The sequence below is a fragment of the Lagenorhynchus albirostris genome, chromosome 7, assembly GCF_949774975.1.
Source record: "Lagenorhynchus albirostris chromosome 7, mLagAlb1.1, whole genome shotgun sequence".
Classification (NCBI taxonomy): Eukaryota; Metazoa; Chordata; class Mammalia; order Artiodactyla; family Delphinidae; genus Lagenorhynchus; species Lagenorhynchus albirostris.
Genome location: NC_083101.1, coordinates 30928433 through 30948679, shown reverse-complemented (window position 1 = coordinate 30948679; position 20247 = coordinate 30928433). Strand labels below are relative to the sequence as shown.

Below are 20247 nucleotides of genomic sequence, written 5' to 3'. Positions count from 1 at the left end.
CCCAGTGCCTCCACATGCCAGTTGTATGCTCTGGAGGGTAAGTTACTTAACTACACTGAACTTTCATTCTTCACCAGTAAAGCAAAGGTAATACTACCAACACTCGGGATTTTGTGACCATGAAAACTATTATGATAAAGTGCTTGACATCCAGTTTGCGATAGATGATGGTAATTATTAGCTTTTTATTCACTGAAGGTTCTCAGTCTTCAGCCGCGGCAGTGTCAAAGTTGGTGACAACTTCCCTCATGCCAGATCCTTATTTTAAATGGGAATACAGTGCACTGGGTGCTATAAGCATAATGAAGAAATATAAGATATGGTCCCTGTCATCAGGAAGCTTACAATGTACACAAAGGCATTATGATTTAAATGGTAATATACACGTATTAGTTCAAGATAACAAGAGGTGCCAATCATAAAGGTGTGACAGTCAACCAGTTCAGAGTAGGAGAATATTGATCAGGCAAATGTGTTCAAATAAAGATGGTAGTATTGCCACGTAATGAAGTAATATTGCGATGGGTGCGTATAATGCCCTACTGGGCTGTCCCAGTCATTCCGCATCATTGCAATGCACACATTCAGTTAAAAATATTTAAGGGCTTCCCTGGTGGCGCAGTGGTTGAGAGTCCGCCTGCCGATGCAGGGGACACGGGTTCGTGCCCTGGTCCGGGAAGATCCCACATGCCGCGGAGCGGCTGGGCCCGTGAGCCATGGCCGCTGAGCTTGCGCGTCTGGAGCCTGTGCTCCTCAAAGAGAGAGGCCACAACAGTGAGAGGCCCACGTACCGCAAAAAAAAAAAAAAAAAAAAAAAAAAAAAATTCAAATACAGCCTGAGTGAGCCCTATCATAGATTCTATTATTCAATTTATTATTTCAACTTAGGTTTCATATGACTTTAGAATTTAATATTATAGCCTGAAATCTATCTGAAATTATCAATTATTGCTTTCTCTAATTCTTTTGAAGAGTTAACTGCAAATTACTATTTAACTCTCCATCCCTCCAACATGATATCTTCTAATATAATTGTGAAGCCTCAGAAGTTTTGAGTTTTTTCTTAAGCTAGTGGGTCTCTTTTATCAGACAGCTATCCAACTTGACAATTCTTCAACATTCCTTTTCCAGATTTTTATTGGTGAGCTATCCATGTATTTCATAAAGTCAACCAGAGAATCTCTGATTGCCCAGGAGAAAACAATTCTGACCGGAGAATGCTGTTACCTGAATCCCTTACTCCGAAGGATCGTAAGATTCATAGGTGAGTACAAGGGCATGTTGGACTAAGCCCTCGCTTATAGGTAAAACTTACTAAACTTACTGAAGATGAACACACTTGATAAAATAACCTAAGCTATGGAAGCATCAACTTTAAAAGCAAGAGTTGTTTTGGGGATTTTCCAGGAAGTACAGAAATTGAGCCTGATCCTGGTGCCAAGCCAAATTTTTGATCCTTAAAGTGAAGCAATACTTATTAAATTGTTTTACAAATGATTTCAACTTTGATTTTTTCTTCCTACACAATACTTATCTGAGATTCCCTTGGGACATATATTTTAATATTGACTGGATATTGCCATATACCCTTAAGCTGAGTCAGGCAAGGGGGTACAGCATCAGGGGACACCAGTAAAATGAACTAGAAATAATCAACTTTCCTGACAAAACTTTCCTACCCAGTAACTTTGTTATGCAGGGAACTTTAAATAAAGTATGGAAAATCTAATCCATCAGGTCTTAAAAAGAATGCCTTTCCAAAGTTGGAAAGCAAATAGTTTTATTAGTGTTCACAATGAGGAATAATTAAGACGTTTTCTATAACCCTCCTTCTAGGACTTTTATAAAAATCCTGAGGGTATATGGATAATGATAATAAATATGGGAATGAATGTGTATGTGAGTAAAGGTAGGAATATAGATCTCTCAGAGTTCCTACACGGTGAGTACTCAGTAACTATTAGTGTTCTAATGAGATCCTGCAAATACCTACTGGTCAGGTGTTCATGGGAGCCAGGATAAAACTCTGAAAGTATCAACATGGTGCTAAAACAAGCCATGATACCATTTAGAACATATGGAACTGACAACTGAGAAAGTGAGGGCCAGAACACAGCTCCTTTGCTTATCCTTAATCCTTTACTTCCTGTTATAGAAAAGGGTCGAATTTCCTCAAGTCATGAGCAAATGATCATATCAAAATCAAATATGCAGTAACTTCACACACCCCTATGTTCACAGCAGCACTATTTACAATAGCCAAGACATGAAAACAACCTATATGTTCATTAACAGATGAACGGATAAAGATGTGGTACATATACACAATGGAATATTACTCAGCCATTAAAAAGAATGAAATAATGCCATTTGCAGCAACATGGATGGACCTAGAGATTATCCTACTAAGCCAGAAAGAGAAAGACAAATACCATATGATATCACATATAAATGAAATCTAAAATATGACACAAATGAACATATCTATGAAACAAAAACAGACTTACAGACATAGAGAACAGACTCATGGTTGTGGGGTGGGGGGCGGAGGGAAGGACTGGGAGTTTGGGGTTAGCAGATGCAAACTAGTATATATAGGATGGATAAACAACAAGGTCCTACTGTGTAGCGCAGGGAACTGTATTCAATATCCTGTGATAAACCATAATGGAAAAGAATATGAAAAGAATATATATGTATAACTGGATCACTTTGCTGTACAGCAGAAATTAAACACAACATTGTAAATCAACTATACTTCAATAAAAATTTAAAAAAATATGCAGTAACTTCTAACATTGGCATGGGAGTTAGGGAAGTAGTAGAGTGGGAAGGCTAGGAAAACCTAAGTTAAAAGAAGTAACCCTTAACATTAAAATAGTCTTCGGCATTTACTGATGGTATTTGCAGAATGACCTGTGGGCGTCTGCAGTCGGCTCATTGGGTATACCCTCATCCATATGATGTCACGTCTATCTCATTCCAAACGATGGTGCCTTTCAAAGACATCCAGAGTTTGGTCACCTGCTACCAGAGTGGCTTCAAGGAAGACAAGAGGAGAGGCGAGAATATTTATTATACAGAACACTGGACTAGACACTTTATAATTTCGTTTGATCCACCCAATACCCTATAAGGTAGGTTATAGTTCTAACTGTGCAGATGAAGAATATGATATAAAATGGGATAAAGTAACTGTTCCCAAGGACTGTGAGTGTGTGGGTAAGGCTAATAATGCCTGTATTAGGGATCTTCTAAGCATGAAAAATACTATGATAAAGTGCCTGACACCCAGTTTTCAATAGATGATGGTAATTATTAACTTTTAAGTTTTCATTCCATGATTTTGCTTTCCGTGGTTTCAGTTACTCACAGTCAGCCAAAAATATTAAATGAAAAATTACAGAAATAAACAATTCATAAGTTTTAAATCATGCTCCATTCTGAGTATGATGAAATCTTATGCCATCCTGCTCTGTCGTGAATTATCCCTTTGTCCACATTATCCCACCCATCGGTCACTTAGAGGCCGTCTGGTTATCAAATCAACTGTCATGATATGGCAGAGCTTATGTTCAAGTAATCCTTAGTTTACATAATAATGGCCCCAAAGCACAAGAGTAGTGATGCTGGCAATTTGGATATGCCAGAGAGAAGCCGTAAAGCACTTTCTTTAAGTGAAAAGGTAAAAGTTCTCAGTAAGGAAAGAAAAAAATCACATGCTGAGGTTGAATAGTAAGAACAAATCTTCTGTTTGTGAAATTGTAAAGAAGAAAAAAGTAATACATGCTAGTTCTGCTGTCACACCTCAAACTGCAAAAATTACAGCCACAGCCATGGTAAGTGCTTAGTTAAGATAGAAAAGGCATTAAATTTGTGCAATAAGATATTTCGAGAGAGAGAGATTACATTCACCTTTAATTACAGTACATTGTTATAATTGTTCTATTTTGTTATTAGTTATTGTTGTTAATATCTTACTGTACTTAATTTCTAAATTAAACCTTATTATAGGTATATATGTATTAGAAAAACATAGTATATGTAGGATTTAGTATGATCCACCGTTTCAGGCATCTACTGGGGGCGGGTCTCGGACCATACCCCCGTGGATAAGGGGGGACTACTGTAATTTATGATCCCTTGGAGAGCAGGGACTATATCTTTTTCACTTTGTATCAACAGCATATTGCAAAATGCCTGGCACATAGTAGGTTTTCCATAATTTTTTTGGAGGAGTAAAGAGCAAAAACTAAACTCTGTTAAATCATAGATTTGCCTAAAATTGCTTCCAGAAATGCTGATTCTTAAATATTCATTTGCCTCCTGTTTAATTAACTTTATTACCTCTCTTCAGCTTAGTTCTAAAAGATTAGGGTACATAAATAAGGCAATTTCTAAGAGAAAGTCAAAAGTCTATTCTGACTTTTCATATAGGAGCGTTGAAGTTGGGGGGAGGGGTCTATCTTGAGATGGGTAACTTAGTATGTGTGGATTAAATTTTTCCATAAGAGAAAAAACATACTACTTGAAGTAAAGATCCTTTATATGGAGATGTTTCCTTTGAAAAAATTAAAGTAAAATAAGGTAATAAAATGCATTAGAAACGTTATTGTAAAGGTCTTAACAGTCTTTTTATTCTAGCCCAGTAGCCACCAAAATACACACCATGCAGTTGGCATTAGAAAATAACAACTGTTTCAGCTAACTATTCTAATTAAGCTGAAATGGCATGACTTTGCTCTTGCAGTTTATGTAATTATTCTAGAACCCATTATCAACAGTGTTACTCAACAAATACAATCAGCTTCGCATTGCAAAAATAGTCAGTGGACTAGCAAAATATTTTTTAAAAAAATAATGCTTTATGCTGTCAAGGATGAGAAAAAACTTGGGATTCTAGTACAATTCTAGTGAGACTAAGTTGATATACCCTTTCTGCACAGCAATTTGACAATATATTTCAGTAGCCTTAAAATAAGCCTCCTTTTTAACCCAAAATCCTACTTCAAATAATCTTTCCTAAGGAAATGATCAGAAATGTAAATTAATTTTTATGGACTAAAATTATTTTGTCATAACATAAATTAGAAATATCAATAATAATTTTTACAAATAATGCTAACCATCATAAGGTACAATCTCAGAAAATGGTATTCTTTAAGAATTTTTAATGAAAGGGGAACTATTCATGATATAACACTATGTGGAAAAAGTCAAGACACTAGGAACCTATGATTATTTCTAAATAAAAAGAATGCAACATGATACATATGTGTGTATATGTATCTGAACATGTATTTGTGTAAGTATTTGTGTGTGTGTACATGTATCCCATAGAAAAGAGATTGAAGAAATGTAGAAGTTAACTGTTGTTATTCCTGAGTTGTAGGTTAATAATTTTATTTTTTGCTTTTTATTCTGTAATTTCCAATTTTTTAATCATAAATATGTGTAATTTTAAAATGAGTAAAAGAGCTAGACATTTTGGGAGGAGTGGCAAAAATAGAGGCTATCCCAAAGGATGGCCAAGTCCTTTAACACAGTGTTTGGCGTCGAAAGCAGAGCTGAAAGTGGCACCTTGGCTCTCGAATTCCCTGTCTTCTCTAGGCTGTGTGGCAGGGACTTGAACAGATAGCCCCTCACCCCACCCCACAGAGTCAAAGTAAATTTTAACTGAGAAAATGGCAATAGCCAAGTCAAAGGGAAAGCATTCAAATTAAACCATCTCTTCCTGTAGACAAATGCTAATTGTGTTGACCTTGACAGAGAGGATTGAATTCCTCTGATTCACAAATCCAACAATAAATTTTTTCCCCAAGGTTCTCATCATTATAAGGAGGATGAAATAGACTCACAGACATAGAAAACAAACTTATGGCTACCAAAGGGGAAAGGGCAAGGGGGATAAATTAGGAGTTTGGGATTAACAGATACACACCACTACATATAAAATAAGCAACAAGGATTTACTGTATAGCGCAGGGAACTGTATTCAACAACTTGTTATTACAATAACCTATAATGGAAAAGAATCTGAAATATATATATATATAAAAAACTGAATCACTTTGCTGTATACCTGAAACTAACACAATATTATAAATCAACTATACTTCCACAAATAAACAAACAAAAAGAGGATGCCTGGTCTCCCAGGCTTTAGCTATAAACCCTCATAGTTAACTTCTGTAACCATTTCTAAACTGTTGTATAATCTCTCACACTGTGTTACATGATGTGGGAAGGGAGGAAAGAAATTGCCTGAAGTAACAAATTTTACCAACGTTTTATCAAAACAAATGTGGTCAAATTAGTGACACATATTTAAGGCTTCTCCCTTTCCTCATTTTTCCCTCTCCATTCCTTCCCTTCCTACATCAGTTCCTTTGGTATGCATTAAATTGAACAACAACCATACACAGATTTAAGTTCTCAAAAGAGATAAACCTGTACATTCTCTTTTCAGCAACAAAGACAAAATAAGGAAGTCATATTTAAATTCTTTTCATTCACAAATATACTTGAGTAATCATATTCTTGTAAATATTAACTTTTTAATTTAATACTGAAAGCATGAATAAAAAGCATTACAATTCCATGAGGGTTTTTGGTTTGTTTGCCGTCTTGAATAACTTTCTTTTGCGTTAAAGAAAAAACTGATCCAGATATACCAAGATTAGATTGTCTTTTGGCACCTAAAATAGCCTGTCATCCAGAAACTGCTTATTACGGGCTTTTCATTTGGGATCACACAGTTGCTCCATTATTACTTCCAATAAAAATTTAATTAAATACCAAGCAAGTCTTAGGCCATTTAGGTCAGGTCTAAGGATTAGGTAGCACTGGACAGAATAGAAAGTACCATGGTAAACGTTAATTCATGTAACGCTAATTGCCATAAATTGTGATCTAAATGAAGCACGAATATTTTAAACGCAGCCTCAAAGGTCACAGTGTTTTATGGTTGTAAGAATTCATACCCTGAGACAAGCTCAGCCTTTTCAAGAACTAGAAAATCCTTCTCAATTTTGAAAGTCATTTAGATGTACTTTATCTGAAAGGAGACTCCATTTGATTCAGTCAGTCCATTTCTACTTGCATTCAGCATTTATAATTATAAATGGGGGGGGGGACTGATCGTATTTTCAACCTTCAACAAGTAATTTTTTGGGCATGTACCATGTGCAAAACACTGATTAAGGTGTTGAGGACATATTACTGAACCAAACAGAGATTTATTTGCTCTTATTGAATTTATATTCTAGTGGGGGAAGCCAGGCATTAAACTAAAAATCATAAATCATATGTAAATCATAGTGTTTGTGAGAAGGTAAGTGTTATGGGGGAAAATAATGTAGAAAAAGGAAATAGGGGGGTTGTGGAGGCAGATATGCAATTTTAAATGGGAAGGGAAAGGCTGCCCTACAATGAGAATTGTCTAGAGTTGGCAGTGACTTCATAGCAGGACAGTGACCATCCCAGGAAACTAGGCACCCAGAGAACTAGGCCAGCTCCCTGTGCTGACTGTGGAAGTTGACCTTGGCTGCATAGTCTAAAAATCAGTTGCAGTGCCCAGGCACCCGACTTTAGTTCCGAGTCCAGAGGCTGGACATTAAAGGAGAAATGTCAAAAGCAAGGCAGGGCATGGGCCTATAAGTTGATGGAGATATTTCTAGAACTCAGCAACAAGAACCAGATTTGAAGCCTAGGTAAATAGATGAGGAGGAGAAAGCCAGGATGGATCTTAGGGGATAAAGGGAACCTCAGTTTCTGGACCCCATGAGCAGCCAAGCCACCAGACTTTGAGACGGAGATGTTTGGTGCTTCCCACTAGGGACCAGGAGTGGCTCTGGATGCAGGGAGGGGAGGCATGCTGAGTCTGGGAGCCTTGGCTGACTTCAAAGGCACAACCAGGGGTCAAGCTCTGCTCAGGTCTCAAGAAGCTGTGATGAGGCTGCTTTTGGTTGCTCTGCTCAGTGCAGAGAACAAGTCTGCTCCTCTTTGAATGTCATCCTCACTGAACCAGAGCATTACAGACCCAAACACGACTCCTGGCCCAGAACTCTGTAAGTTACTCTAATTGTCAAGAGGAAAGTTATTTAGTCATGAAACTCAAGTGACCCTTTTCTGAGGGCCCTTCCCAGCACCAGTGTTTAGAGGCTGGACTCAAATAAAAGGTATAACTGAGCTGCTTAGGACTAACTATAAGGACAAGTAAAGATTGATGCTTAAGGACTAACTAAAAGGACTAAAGATTGCTGCTTTCTCTAGCACTTTTCACATTAACCAGTGCAAATTCACGGCATTTCAGTGAACTTATTTGCTGTAAAGCAGAGTTTCTCTACCTCAGCACTATTGACATCTTGGGCCAGTTAATTCTTTTCTGTATGGAGGAGGGGACATCCTACATTGTAGGGTGTAGGATGCATAGTAGCATTCCTGGCCTTTACGTACCAGATGCCAGTAACACCCCCTCCTCCATTAGTAACAACCAAAAATGTCTCCAAACATTGCAAAATGTCCCCTGGGGACAGGATCACCCTCCGTCGAAATCCACTGCTGTGAAGGTTTAAAAAAGTACTTCAGGGCTTCCCTGGTGGCGCAGTGGTTGAGAGTCCGCCTGCCGATGCAGGGGACGCGGGTTCGTGCCCCGGTCCGGGAAGATCCCACATGCCGCGGAGCAGCTGGGCCCGTGAGCCATGGCCGCTGAGCCTGCGCGTCCGGAGCCTGTGCTCCGCAACGGGAGCGGCCACAACAGTGAGAGGCCCGCGTACTGCAAAAAAAAAAAAAAAACTCTTCCTCTTCCCTTACCACGATGCGTAGTTATAGTAATGACACAGTGTTCTTTAAACACCATTGTATTGTAAAAAAAGGTGCTTTATTAATACAAAAGATGAATAACACACAGAGTTGAATATATGTTTGAGGTTGTTAGAATTATAGGGTTCTTATCCCTTTCCTGTTTTCAAAATAATTTTATAATCAACTTATTTGAATTACTGAGGATATCCACATCCCTCAGTTATAAAAATGAGTCCCTAATATCTACATAGATCTCACAATTTACAAAATGTTTTTTACAACTATTTTCTACGATTTGCATTAATAACCCAGTGATTTAGGTCTATTTAAAACCTCTTTTACAGATAAAGTAACTGAGGTTCAGATTGATTTTAATAAAATCTGTTCTTCAGATTAAAACCATGACATCCAGACAATAGACTGCTGTCAGCCTTTGGTGTTTCTGTGACATACACAGGAAAGACAGACCCAAGAATCTTGTTCTGTGAACCCTTGAAATTAACTATCCAAGGAACTGATGTATTTAGTTGTCAGAAACTTCCTTTTGAAGCACAATATTTGATGTTTGTAGATCAATTTGCACTGATGGTGTTTGTATTATACTAGAAACAAAGTCAGATTCATTGCTAAATTGATGAGAAAAGTGCCTCATTCAATGGTGACATATCTTAGGTATTCTATCATCTTCTTGTTGGAAAATTATTGGCTAAAATATTGAGGAATTCTTGTTCTGTTGTGACAAGGCAAACATTTCATCGGGAGCATGTTCTAAATCCTTGCCTCTTCTCAGTGCGTGGGTGAGAACTAAAGTGCTTTTTTTCATGGCCTGACACCTACGCATATATTTTCTTAAGTACATGAAAATACAAGCTTAGAGGGTTGTGAATAAGAGTTTGGATTTAGAGCCATAACTATTTAGTGTCTAATCCCAGCTCTTCTACTTACTAGCTGTGTGAACTAGGTCAAGTTAATTGACCTCTCTGTGCCTCAATTTCCTCATCTGTGAAATGGAGATAATGGTGTCTACCTCAAAGAGTTGTGGTGAACTAATATTTCAAAGCATTTAGAATAATACCTAGTACATACTAAACACAGTGTATTGGCTACATTATTATCATCATTACCTAGTATCCATGGCAATCTTATTTAGACATCTCATCAGCTCAGTACACTTTGCTAGGAAGTGGGATGAACATGGTAACTGCAGATAAAACGTCTTCACTAGGAAACTTCTAGTTTGAATAAAACATGTTATGGAGGAAACATTTCACCATGTCTTCTTTTTCTAAAGAAATGGTTGTTTCCTGAAGGAAGGCTCTTCACAGCTGAATTGAGAGCACATTTGCAACAGCACAATTACTTTCTCCACTGAGATTTCCCACTAGGGAACTTGATGTGGCAAAAAGAAAAGCAAAAAGGAACTGTATTCATTTCTTTGTATCTTCTATTCCATTTGCAATGGTGCTTGGATCAAAGATGTGATCTAGAATTAAGACTTGGTGATTGAATCAGAATGTACTTTGAGGAAAGTGAACATAAGAATTCCTTAGATGTCTCCCCTTCTGCTGTCAAAATGGTGACCACATGCCACTTGCTTGTACTTGTTTGTGTGGGATAAGATCTTCATCAATTTTCCCACTAAAATAAAGGCCAGGAATTGAGTTGAGAGTGTGTTTCCATGTTTTTTGAACATCGTTGTAGAAGAACTACCACAAAAGATTCACAAAGCTGATTAACTTCTGAAAATGAGAAAACGTTCAACCATACTTAATCTCACACAACACAGTTCTTGCATTCTCTTTCATTGCACTGTTTTTGCTAACATAGGAGAGCAGTCCTTTTTCAGAAATGTTTGATAAGAGGTTGAGAACATATGCTGAGGAAGGAGTAAGATTCCCCTCCCCTTTTCAGAGAGTACTATTACCAACCTAACCCAGATAACTTGTTTTTATGTCTTTTCCACTATCCTTTTTTTTTTAATTCTATGTGTTTGTTTCTCCACATGAAAAATATGTAGGAGCCATGCTTTCATGTACCCATGTGTTAATATTTAAACTGACAACCATTGCAACTTCTCGGAATCAAAAACGGGGCAATTTGTCCCAAAGATGTGCATGTCTGTGTAAAACTGTACCCAGGTGCATCATGATTTCCAGTTTCTTGTCCTTCACAAATGTCTACAGTAAGAAGTCTTTCCTGTATATATAGCATAGATCTTCAGACTCCAAATTAAGGTTCTTTTCTCATTCTTGCTGCATTGAAAATGATGAGTGCTTTGATTTCCAAATTATGATTTACAAGTTTTCTGACTCCTGAGACACTTATAAAGCCCCAGTTTTCAATTATCCTCTGTTTGCTAAGGCGCCTAGCACTCTGCAGGATTTTGTGACACTTATTAAAAAGAAAAATGGTCTCTACATCATACATGCCAAGTGGTTTCATGTCAAACCCATGTTCAACAGAATCAGGGATGTGAGACACCAATATGAGTTAGAAAATTTGGACAAGTTCCTATGCTCTTTTACCCTCTTCTCCTGTCAATCTTCTCTGAAGCTTCTTCAGCAATTGATTCATGATTCCACAAATATTTGTTTGCTATGGACCAGGTTTGATTCTAGGTGCTTGGATACAGTGTTGAACAAAAATAGATGTGTTCCCTGCTCTTTGGAGCTTGCATATTCTACAATCCTAATGGGAGAGATGGACATTACTGAATAATCACACATATAAATTTCCTACTGAGATAAGAGGTACAAAAAAGAAGCATAACAGTACAATACTAGTTTAAAATAGGAGTATTTTTCCTACGCACCTATGGTCAATTAATCTACAACAAAGGAGGCAAGAATATACAATGGAGAAAAGACAGTCTCTTCAATAAGTGGTGCTGGGAAAACTGGACAGCTACATGTAAAAGAATGAAATTAGAATATTCTCTAACACCATACACAAAAATAAACTCAAAATGGATTAAAGACCTAAATGTAAGACCAGATACTATAAAACTCCTACAGGAAAACATAGGCAGAACACTCTTTGACATAAATTACAACATTATCTTTTTGGATCTGTGTCCTAGAGTAATGGAAATAAAAACAAAAATAAACAAATGGGACCTAATTAAACCTAAAAGCTTTTGCACAGCAAAGGAAATCATAAACAAAACGAAGACAACCTAGAGAATGGGAGAAAATATTTGCAAATGATATGACCAACAAGAGATTAATCTCCAAAATATACAAAGAGCTCATACAGCTCAATATCAAAACAAACAAACAACCCAGTCAAAAAAATGGGCAGAGGGTTTCCCTTGTGGCACAGTGGTTAAGAATCCACCTGCCAATGCAGGGGACATGGGTTTGAGCCCTGGTCCGGGAAGATCCCACATGCAGCAGAGCAACTAAGCCTGTGTGCCACAACTACTGAGCCTGCACTCTAGAGCCTGCGAGCCACAACTACTGAGCCCACGTGCCACAACTACTGAAACCCATGCACCTAGAGCCCGTGATCCACAACAAGAGAAGCCACTGTAATGAGAAGCCTGTGCACTGCAACAAAGAGCAGCCCCCGCTTACCGCAACTAGAGAAAGCCCGCACCCAGCAACAAGGACCAAACGTGGCCAAAAATAAATAAATTAAAAAAAAAAATTGGCAGAGTAATACTACACCTAGAGGGGTGGGATAGGGAGGGTGGGAGGGAGATGCAAGAGGAAGGAGATATGAGGATATACGTATATGTATAGCTGATTCACTTTGTTATAAAGCAGAAAGTAACACACCATTGTAAAGCAATTATACTCCAATAAAGATGTTAATAAAATATAAAAAATTTTTAAAATGGGCAGAAGATATGTATAACTGTATCACTTTGCTGTATACCTGAAACTAACACAATATTGTAAATCAACTATACTCCAATATAAAATAAAAATTAAAAAATGGGCAGAAGATCTAAGAAGATATACAGATGGCCAACAGGCACATAAAAAGATGCTCAACTGCTCATTATTAGAGAAATGCAAATCAAAACTACAATGAGGTGTCACCGCACACCAGTCAGAATGGCCATCATCAAAAAATCTACAAACAAATGCTGGAGAGGGTGTGGAGAAAAGGGAACCCTTGCACTGTTGGTGGGAATGTAAATTGATACAGCCACTATGGAGAACAGCATGGAGATTCCTTAAACTAAAAATAGAACTACCACATGACCTAGGAATCCCACTACTGGGCATATACCCTGAGAAAACCATAATCCAAAAAGAGACATGTACCACAATGTTCACTGCAGCTCTATTTACAGTAGCCAGGACATGGAAGCAACCTAAGTGTCCATCGACAGATGAATGGATAAAGAAGATGTGGCACATATATACAATGGGATACTACTCAGCCATAAAAAGAAACAAAATTGATTTATTTGTAGTGAGGTGGATGGACCTAGAGCCTGTCATACAGAGTGAAGTAAGTCAGAAAGAGGAAAACAAATACTGTATGCTAACACATATATATGGAATCTAAAAAAAAAAATGGTTCTGGTGAAACTAGAGGCAGGACAGGAATAAAGATGCAGACGTAGAGAATGGACTTGAGAATGGGGACAGGGTGGGGTGTGGAGGAGAAGCTGTGACAAAGTGAGAGAGTGGCATGGACTTAAATACACTACCAAATGTAAAATAGCTAGCTAGTGGGAAGCAGCCACATAGCACAGGGAGATCAGCTCGGTGCTTTGTGACCACCTAGAGGGGTGGGATAGGGAGGGTGGGAAGGAGGGAGACACAAGAGGGAGGGAATATGGGGATATATATATATATATATATATATATATATACACATAGAGCTGATTCACTTTGTTATACAGCAGGAAGTAACACAACATTGTAAAGCAATCATATGCCAATAAAGATGTTAAAAAAAAAAACTACAATGATGTATCACCTCACACTGGTCAGAATGGCCATCATCAAAAAGTCTACACATAATAAATGCTGGAGAGGGTGTGGAGAAAAGGGAACTCTCCTACACTATTTGTGGGAATGTAAATTGGTACAGCCACTACGGAGAACAGTGTGGAGGTTCCTTAAAAAACTAAAAATAGAACTACCATATGACCCAGCAATCCCACTACTGGGCATATACCCTGAGAAAACCATAATTTGAAAAGATACACGCACCCCAATGTTCATTGCAGCACTATTTACAGTAACAAAGATATGGCAGCAACCTAAATGTCCATAAATAGATGAATGGATAAAGAAGACGTGGTATATTTATACAATGGAATATTACTCAGCTGTAAAAAAGAATGCTATAATGCCATTTGCAGCAACATGGATAGATCTAGAGACTATCATACTAAGTAAGCCAGACAGAGAAAGAAAAATATCATATGATATTGCTTATATGTAGAATCTAAAAAAAAAAATGATGCAATGAACTTATTTACAAAACAGAAATAGACCCACAGACATAGAAAACAAATTTATGGTTACCAAAGGGGAAGTGGCGAGATAAATCAGGAGTCTGCGATTAACATATACATACTACTAATATATAAAATAGATAACCAACAAGGACCTACTATAGAGCACAGGGAACTAGCCTCAATATTTTGTAATAACCTATAAGGGAAAAGAATTTGAAAATGTATATATGTGTAACTGAATCACTTTGCTGTAAACCTAGAACTAACATATTGTAAATCAACTATACTTCAATAAAAAACAAAAACTTTATAAACTCAAAAGTGCTTTATATATATAGCAGTTATGAATTTGAGTCTATATCTCAAATATGCAAACATATCGTTTCTTTTATTTTTACTGAGCTGCAATTCACATACCACAAAATTCACCCTTTTAAAGTGGTCCGTTTGGTGGGTTTTAGTACATTCACAAAGTTGAGCAACGATCTTTCTTCTGTTTAAGTCCAGAAAATTTCTTCATCCCCCAAAAAAACTCCGATGCCCATTAGCAGTCACTATTTTCCCTTCTCCCCAGACCCTGATGTCCACTATTCTACTTTCTATCTGTGGATTTGCCTACTTTAGACATTACATATAAATTGACCATACAATGTAAAAAAATAAAACAGGAGTATTTTTTTTCCCCAAGACCCCATGTGATGTGTGATTATTTCTCCCTCTTCAGTCTTAAGTGGGGCAAGATCTATACACACTCAGTTTTCCTCAACAGAAGTTCTTGGCCCACTCTTCAGAGCTTAAGCTTAAGAGCAGGTTGGTGTGCACAGGGCTAAGTCCAATCCCAAATCAGCAGGCTTCCTACTGGAGTGCCTCAGCTCCAGTGAACTGGCATCTCCTCATACCGCCACTGCCATGACAGTGCGGTGCATGCAAAGCTATGGCGCCCAGCATGCGTGTCTGTTCCTCTCAGGAGCAAGACACCAGCGCCGGTGCCCCTGCCACTTCCTGCCTAGTTGTTGTCCCACCGTGTGTCTCTAAATACATTTAGAAGAATAAGGGGGGAGAGGAGACAGTCCCAGGCAAATTCAAAGAGCAGAACTCATCCAGTGGAGTGACAGCATCCCTATTTTCTGAGCAGTCTAAATCCTGGATCTCTGATTCAGGGGGCAGACAGGAGAGAAAGGAAATCTCCCTAGGTTTTCTCCCATGATCTTTGTCTTCAGAGGAGAAGCTCAGGTTTTCCATGAGGTAAAACTGTGTGTGTGTGTGTGTGTGTGTGTGTGTGTGTGTGTGTGTGTGTGTGTGAGAGAGAGAGAGAGAGAGAGAGATAGAAATCCCTCACTGATTATCCCTTCAGGTTGGCACTATGAGTTTCCATCTTTTTTCACTGCCATTGTTTTTTAGTGGACAGTTGAGAGGTGCTCTATTAGAGGCTATTGGCAAAGTGCCATTTTAAACTGGAAAATTATACACTTATAGTTTAATATGGAATAATTGGCCTTCAGTTCAGAGGCTCCACCTAAAGTCACAGGTTCTTTGTGGCTAAAAGGAATTTATTCCTTTCTTTGCTCACCCCACCAGTCCCTGCTAATTATTACTCTGCAGCCTGGGTCTAGGCTTGCTAATGAAGGCCTCCTGTGTGGACTCAGCAACAAGCAGTCTGGCTTCTGTATTTTGACCAGTTCTTTGTTTGGGAGGCCTAAAGAGATCCTGATAGGAGCCCTATTATCATTTGCCAGTACACCAGTTACCTTTGGCTGAGAAGATCTTTGTCGTACGCATTTCCTGCATACGTCACTGCTTTCCCCTACTACATTCTTGGTTGAGTAAAAGGACAGAACTCTGCACTGATTCCTTGGCAAGAAGCAGATCACAGAGTTTCACCTACGTGTCCTAATTTACTAGTGATCAAAGATCCTAATTTGTCCAAAGACGTCCTGTCTGAGATCAGAGGGATCCTGGTAAAATTCTCAGAGGGGGGAAAAAGGGCTTGTTTTTTAAAAAAAAAAACACTTTCATCTCCTCTTTCTTCATCCTTTGACTTGCCTGATGGGTGTCAGATCCTTTGAGGCCACAAAGAAGAGGCACGCTCAGGTTACCTTAGCGATCTGTATCATCAAAACAGGGACCGCAGACAACACCATCAACAGATGCCAGTCTCTGTCCTAATGCCACATTTTTTCTAGCCTCCTGGTCCTCTCAGCATTCCAATGCCCCTCACCCCTTAGGGATGTGGGAATTCACAGGTGCTTAGCCCATTGCATGCCAGAATGTATGGGTCTTGGGAAGAACCCTAGGGCTCAAACAATTTGATCCTCCCTCCAACATTGCCAGTGCAGGCTCCTGTAGTTCTGATACTGTGCTGGATGTGGAACTTCTCTAAAAGTTGTCCAGGGCTCCTGAGCTACATCCCTGGGAGGCACAGGACATGCTTCAACTTGATTTCCAAAAATCATTCTGGAGGTTACTATTGCCCTGCCCCTGGGGTTTGACAGCCAGCATGAGGCAAATAGCATGGCATGTCCCTTCACTCCTTCACAGCCAGACCAGGCAGGGTTCTGTCTCCTTGGGAGACACCCTCAGCCTCATCTTCCCCATTCTAGGGTTTATTTTAGAAACTCAATGGTCATCCTATAGACCATGGCTCTTGGTTTTCCCATCCAAGTCTTTTCAGAATTCCAAACAAAAACAACAGTACGTGTCTCAAGCACATAGCTCTGGCAAGCCAAAAGAGCTTTACTTTTAGACTTTGTGTCTGCTATAAATCCATTCAGAAATGCGATCAGCTCCCCTGAAACAAGGAACACCGTTGGGAGCAGAGCCATAAGATAAGTAGAACCAGCTAGGGAGGGTTACAGGAATGAAAAATGTATCTGTTAAAATTTCAAAAAGATTATCTCACTTAAAGAATTTTAGCCACCAAGGTAGGATATATAGACACTTTAAAAGCATCTCCTTCAAATCATATATTGCAGTACAGGAGACCATAAACAGTGTTCTACCTGACTCTGAGGACAAAAGCAGCTCTGTTTGGCTTCTGAGGCTTGTAACATACACACAAGGAGCTCAGGATTAACAGAGGAATAGCTGGAATTTCTTATAAAAGCCCCGTATGATCTGACATTGTCTGTGAATCACCGTTGCAGCTTCCACTACACTTTGTTGGCATGGCCCATGCCAGGCAAGTGGACTCCCCGGGCCTGCCCTTCTCAAGGTACATCAAATACACCAGAATGAAATGTTTGGAAAGCAAATGCTTGTTAAGCCATCAGGAGAAGCAGACAAAATCCAGGAGAGGCAAAGAGAAGAGGGGAAAGCAACTTTCAGCAATAATACCACATGGCAGCAAAGTGGAATTCTGCCCGTCACAGATTCACTGTGACCACGGACCTGGTCCTTCAGACACCTATCCAAGGAGCCTAGAAATCCTCTATCTCAGAAAGAATTCGCCCTGATTGGAAGCATTCTGACAAATAAAATCCCAGAAGAAGATGCTGTCACTTTTCCCTTTTCAAATCACATGTTACCCTAGTTTCCTGGAAAAGTATGTCTAGACAGACTTACTGCCCCTTGAAAAAGCCAGGGACCTGGTCTTTGAGAATCTTGCTTGAAGATGTAAAAAAAATTTCTAACCAGACTTCCAGAACCTGTGGGTGAAAATTACCACGAATGATCAGCGAATGCCTACTCTCAGAGGTCAGACGCTATGAGTGTGAGCCGGCTGAAGGTATTAAAAGAGCCAGTTCTCATTCTGATAAAGCACATACTGGCAAAGCCACAAAAAAGAAAATTATAACAATCAATACAGGTCAAAATGGAAACCGGATGAAGGTTTCAGCCAAACTTGTCTTTGCTTCTGCTCTAATGGATTGACTTTTAGCTGCTGAAGTCAGCACAATTTGCAGATTCAAGACATTGAATATGGAAGTCAAAATTGGATAGAAATTTAATTGAAAATATAGCAGATCCTTGACATTTACAAGGGTTAACGCTGCCTCTCACACTTGCCAACTTCTCTCATAATTGAGTCGCACTTGAAAAGTCTTCTTTATCTCTTCAGATGACTTGTATGTACCTTGGCTCTGCACAGCTGCTCTTGATATAGTTAACAGAAAACAGTCCACAGGTAATCTATAGATGTATGTATAGGCTTTGAAAGGTCCACAGTGAAACTTCCTATAGGGAATTCTGCTTATTCATGTTCAAGCTTGTTGGCGGTAATCCTATATTCCTGTGGAATTTACCAGAGAACAGATAAAATCCAGGAAATATAGCCTACCCACGGGGTTCTTGGCCAAGCAGGCCAAGTCAGCATGGTGGGTAAAATAACGCCTTCCTCGCTCCGACATGTCTATGTCCTAACCCCTAGAAACTGGATATATTACTTTACATGACAAAAAGGAATTTATATGTGTGATTAGATTAAGGATTTTGAGATTATCCTGGATTATTCGGGTAGACAATGTAACCTTCTAAGAGAGAAGCAAGAGAGTGAGTCATGGAAAGAAACGTGACAATGGAAGCAGAGCTCGTATGATATGACTGCTGCGGAGGCAGGGGGAGAGCGGGGCCACAAGTCAAGAAATGAAGGCGAGAAGCTGGAAGAAGCAAGGAATGAATTCTACTCTGGAGCTTCCAGAAAGAACACGGCTCTGCCAACACTTTGATTTTAGCCCCGTGAAACCTATTTGGGACTTCTGACCTCCAGAACTGTAAAACAATACATTTGTGTTGGTTTAAGCCACTCCGTTTGTGGTAATTTGATACAGTCAACAACATTCATCTTTAACACTCCTCCTCCTCGTTTTCTGTTTCCAACATCCAATGAAACATCCAATTCAATCAAGGTTTCTAGAGTGATCTTTTTCTCTCTTTTAGGGACGACTCTCTAACAACCTCATTCTCTCACCTGCCATGATAACTCCCTCCAAGGAGTATCTGCATTTCCAACAGGACCAGGGGGAAGATATTTTCTATAGACGGAAAGAGAACTAATGTTGAGTAACTACTTAATGCCAGGCACGCAGCGGGTGTTTTGCACATATTTTATTTCATCTTTCCAACTCCTTTCTGAGGTATCACTCCCCCCAACCACTTTGTGATAAGGGTACCAAGATTCAGAGAAGGTCAACACTTACACTGTGAACGAGTCACCAAAGGTGGGTCTGGAGCCCAGCTCTACATGACTCCAAAATTCAAATTCTTTCCGTTAGCACACGCTGCTTCTAATTTACTTATACAAAATAATGAAATGCTAACAGCAGCGTGACTGCACCAATTTGGAAGAAACAGTGGTTTGGGAAGCAGGCACCAGTCCCTGGAAAGATAAAGGTGAGGGGACAATTTGACTCTGGGGAGGACCTTTCTGATAGGTTGTCATGGACTCTCACCGCTGTTTTTCTCTCAGGGACAAAACTAATCGATGGGGTATGTCACCTTTCCTAATTATTTTAAATCTCCTCATAGGGGTATTTGCTTTTGGGCTTTTTGCTACTGACATTTTTGTAAACGCTGGACAAGTGGTCACGGGGCACCTGACGCCGTACTTCCTGACAGTGTGCAAGCCCAACTACACCAGCGCAGACTGCCGGGCGCACCACCAGTTCATCAACAACGGGAACATCTGTACTGGGGACCTGGAAGTGATAGAGAAGGCTAGGAGGTCCTTTCCCTCCAAACATGCTGCTCTGAGCATTTACTCCGCCTTATACGCCACGGTGAGTATGACCCACGTGGAGTTGTGGCTGTGATGGGTCTCTCCGCCACCCTCCCCCCCATTCTTTCATTACTTCTGGTTACTTTTAAAGTCATGTTACAATATGTTTCTCCTTTATTATATCATGCTGTTGCCCCCACCCTCAACATCCCAAGTTAAGACCTGCCAGAGGATGTTAATTCTGGCAAGACTGTTGATAATCACTTAGTCACATCCTCCCATTTTACAGATGCAGAGACTGAGGCCCAGAGAATAGCTAAGAACACAGAGTCAGAGCAGAGGCCCAGGCTCCTGGCACTGGGTA

At 39.3% G+C, this 20247-nt stretch overlaps 1 protein-coding gene across 3 annotated transcripts in view; it reads left to right on the top strand.

Moving 5' to 3' along the window:
* The window catches only part of PLPPR1 (phospholipid phosphatase related 1), a 269965-nt gene that overhangs the window by 236507 nt on the left and 13211 nt on the right, over positions 1 to 20247 (top strand). For all 3 annotated transcript variants that reach the window (XM_060153375.1, XM_060153373.1, XM_060153374.1), the window contains exons 4-5: positions 1132 to 1264; positions 19694 to 19944. In XM_060153375.1, coding sequence (XP_060009358.1) covers positions 1132 to 1264; positions 19694 to 19944 — 384 coding nt within the window. The remainder of the gene's footprint in view (positions 1 to 1131; positions 1265 to 19693; positions 19945 to 20247) is intronic.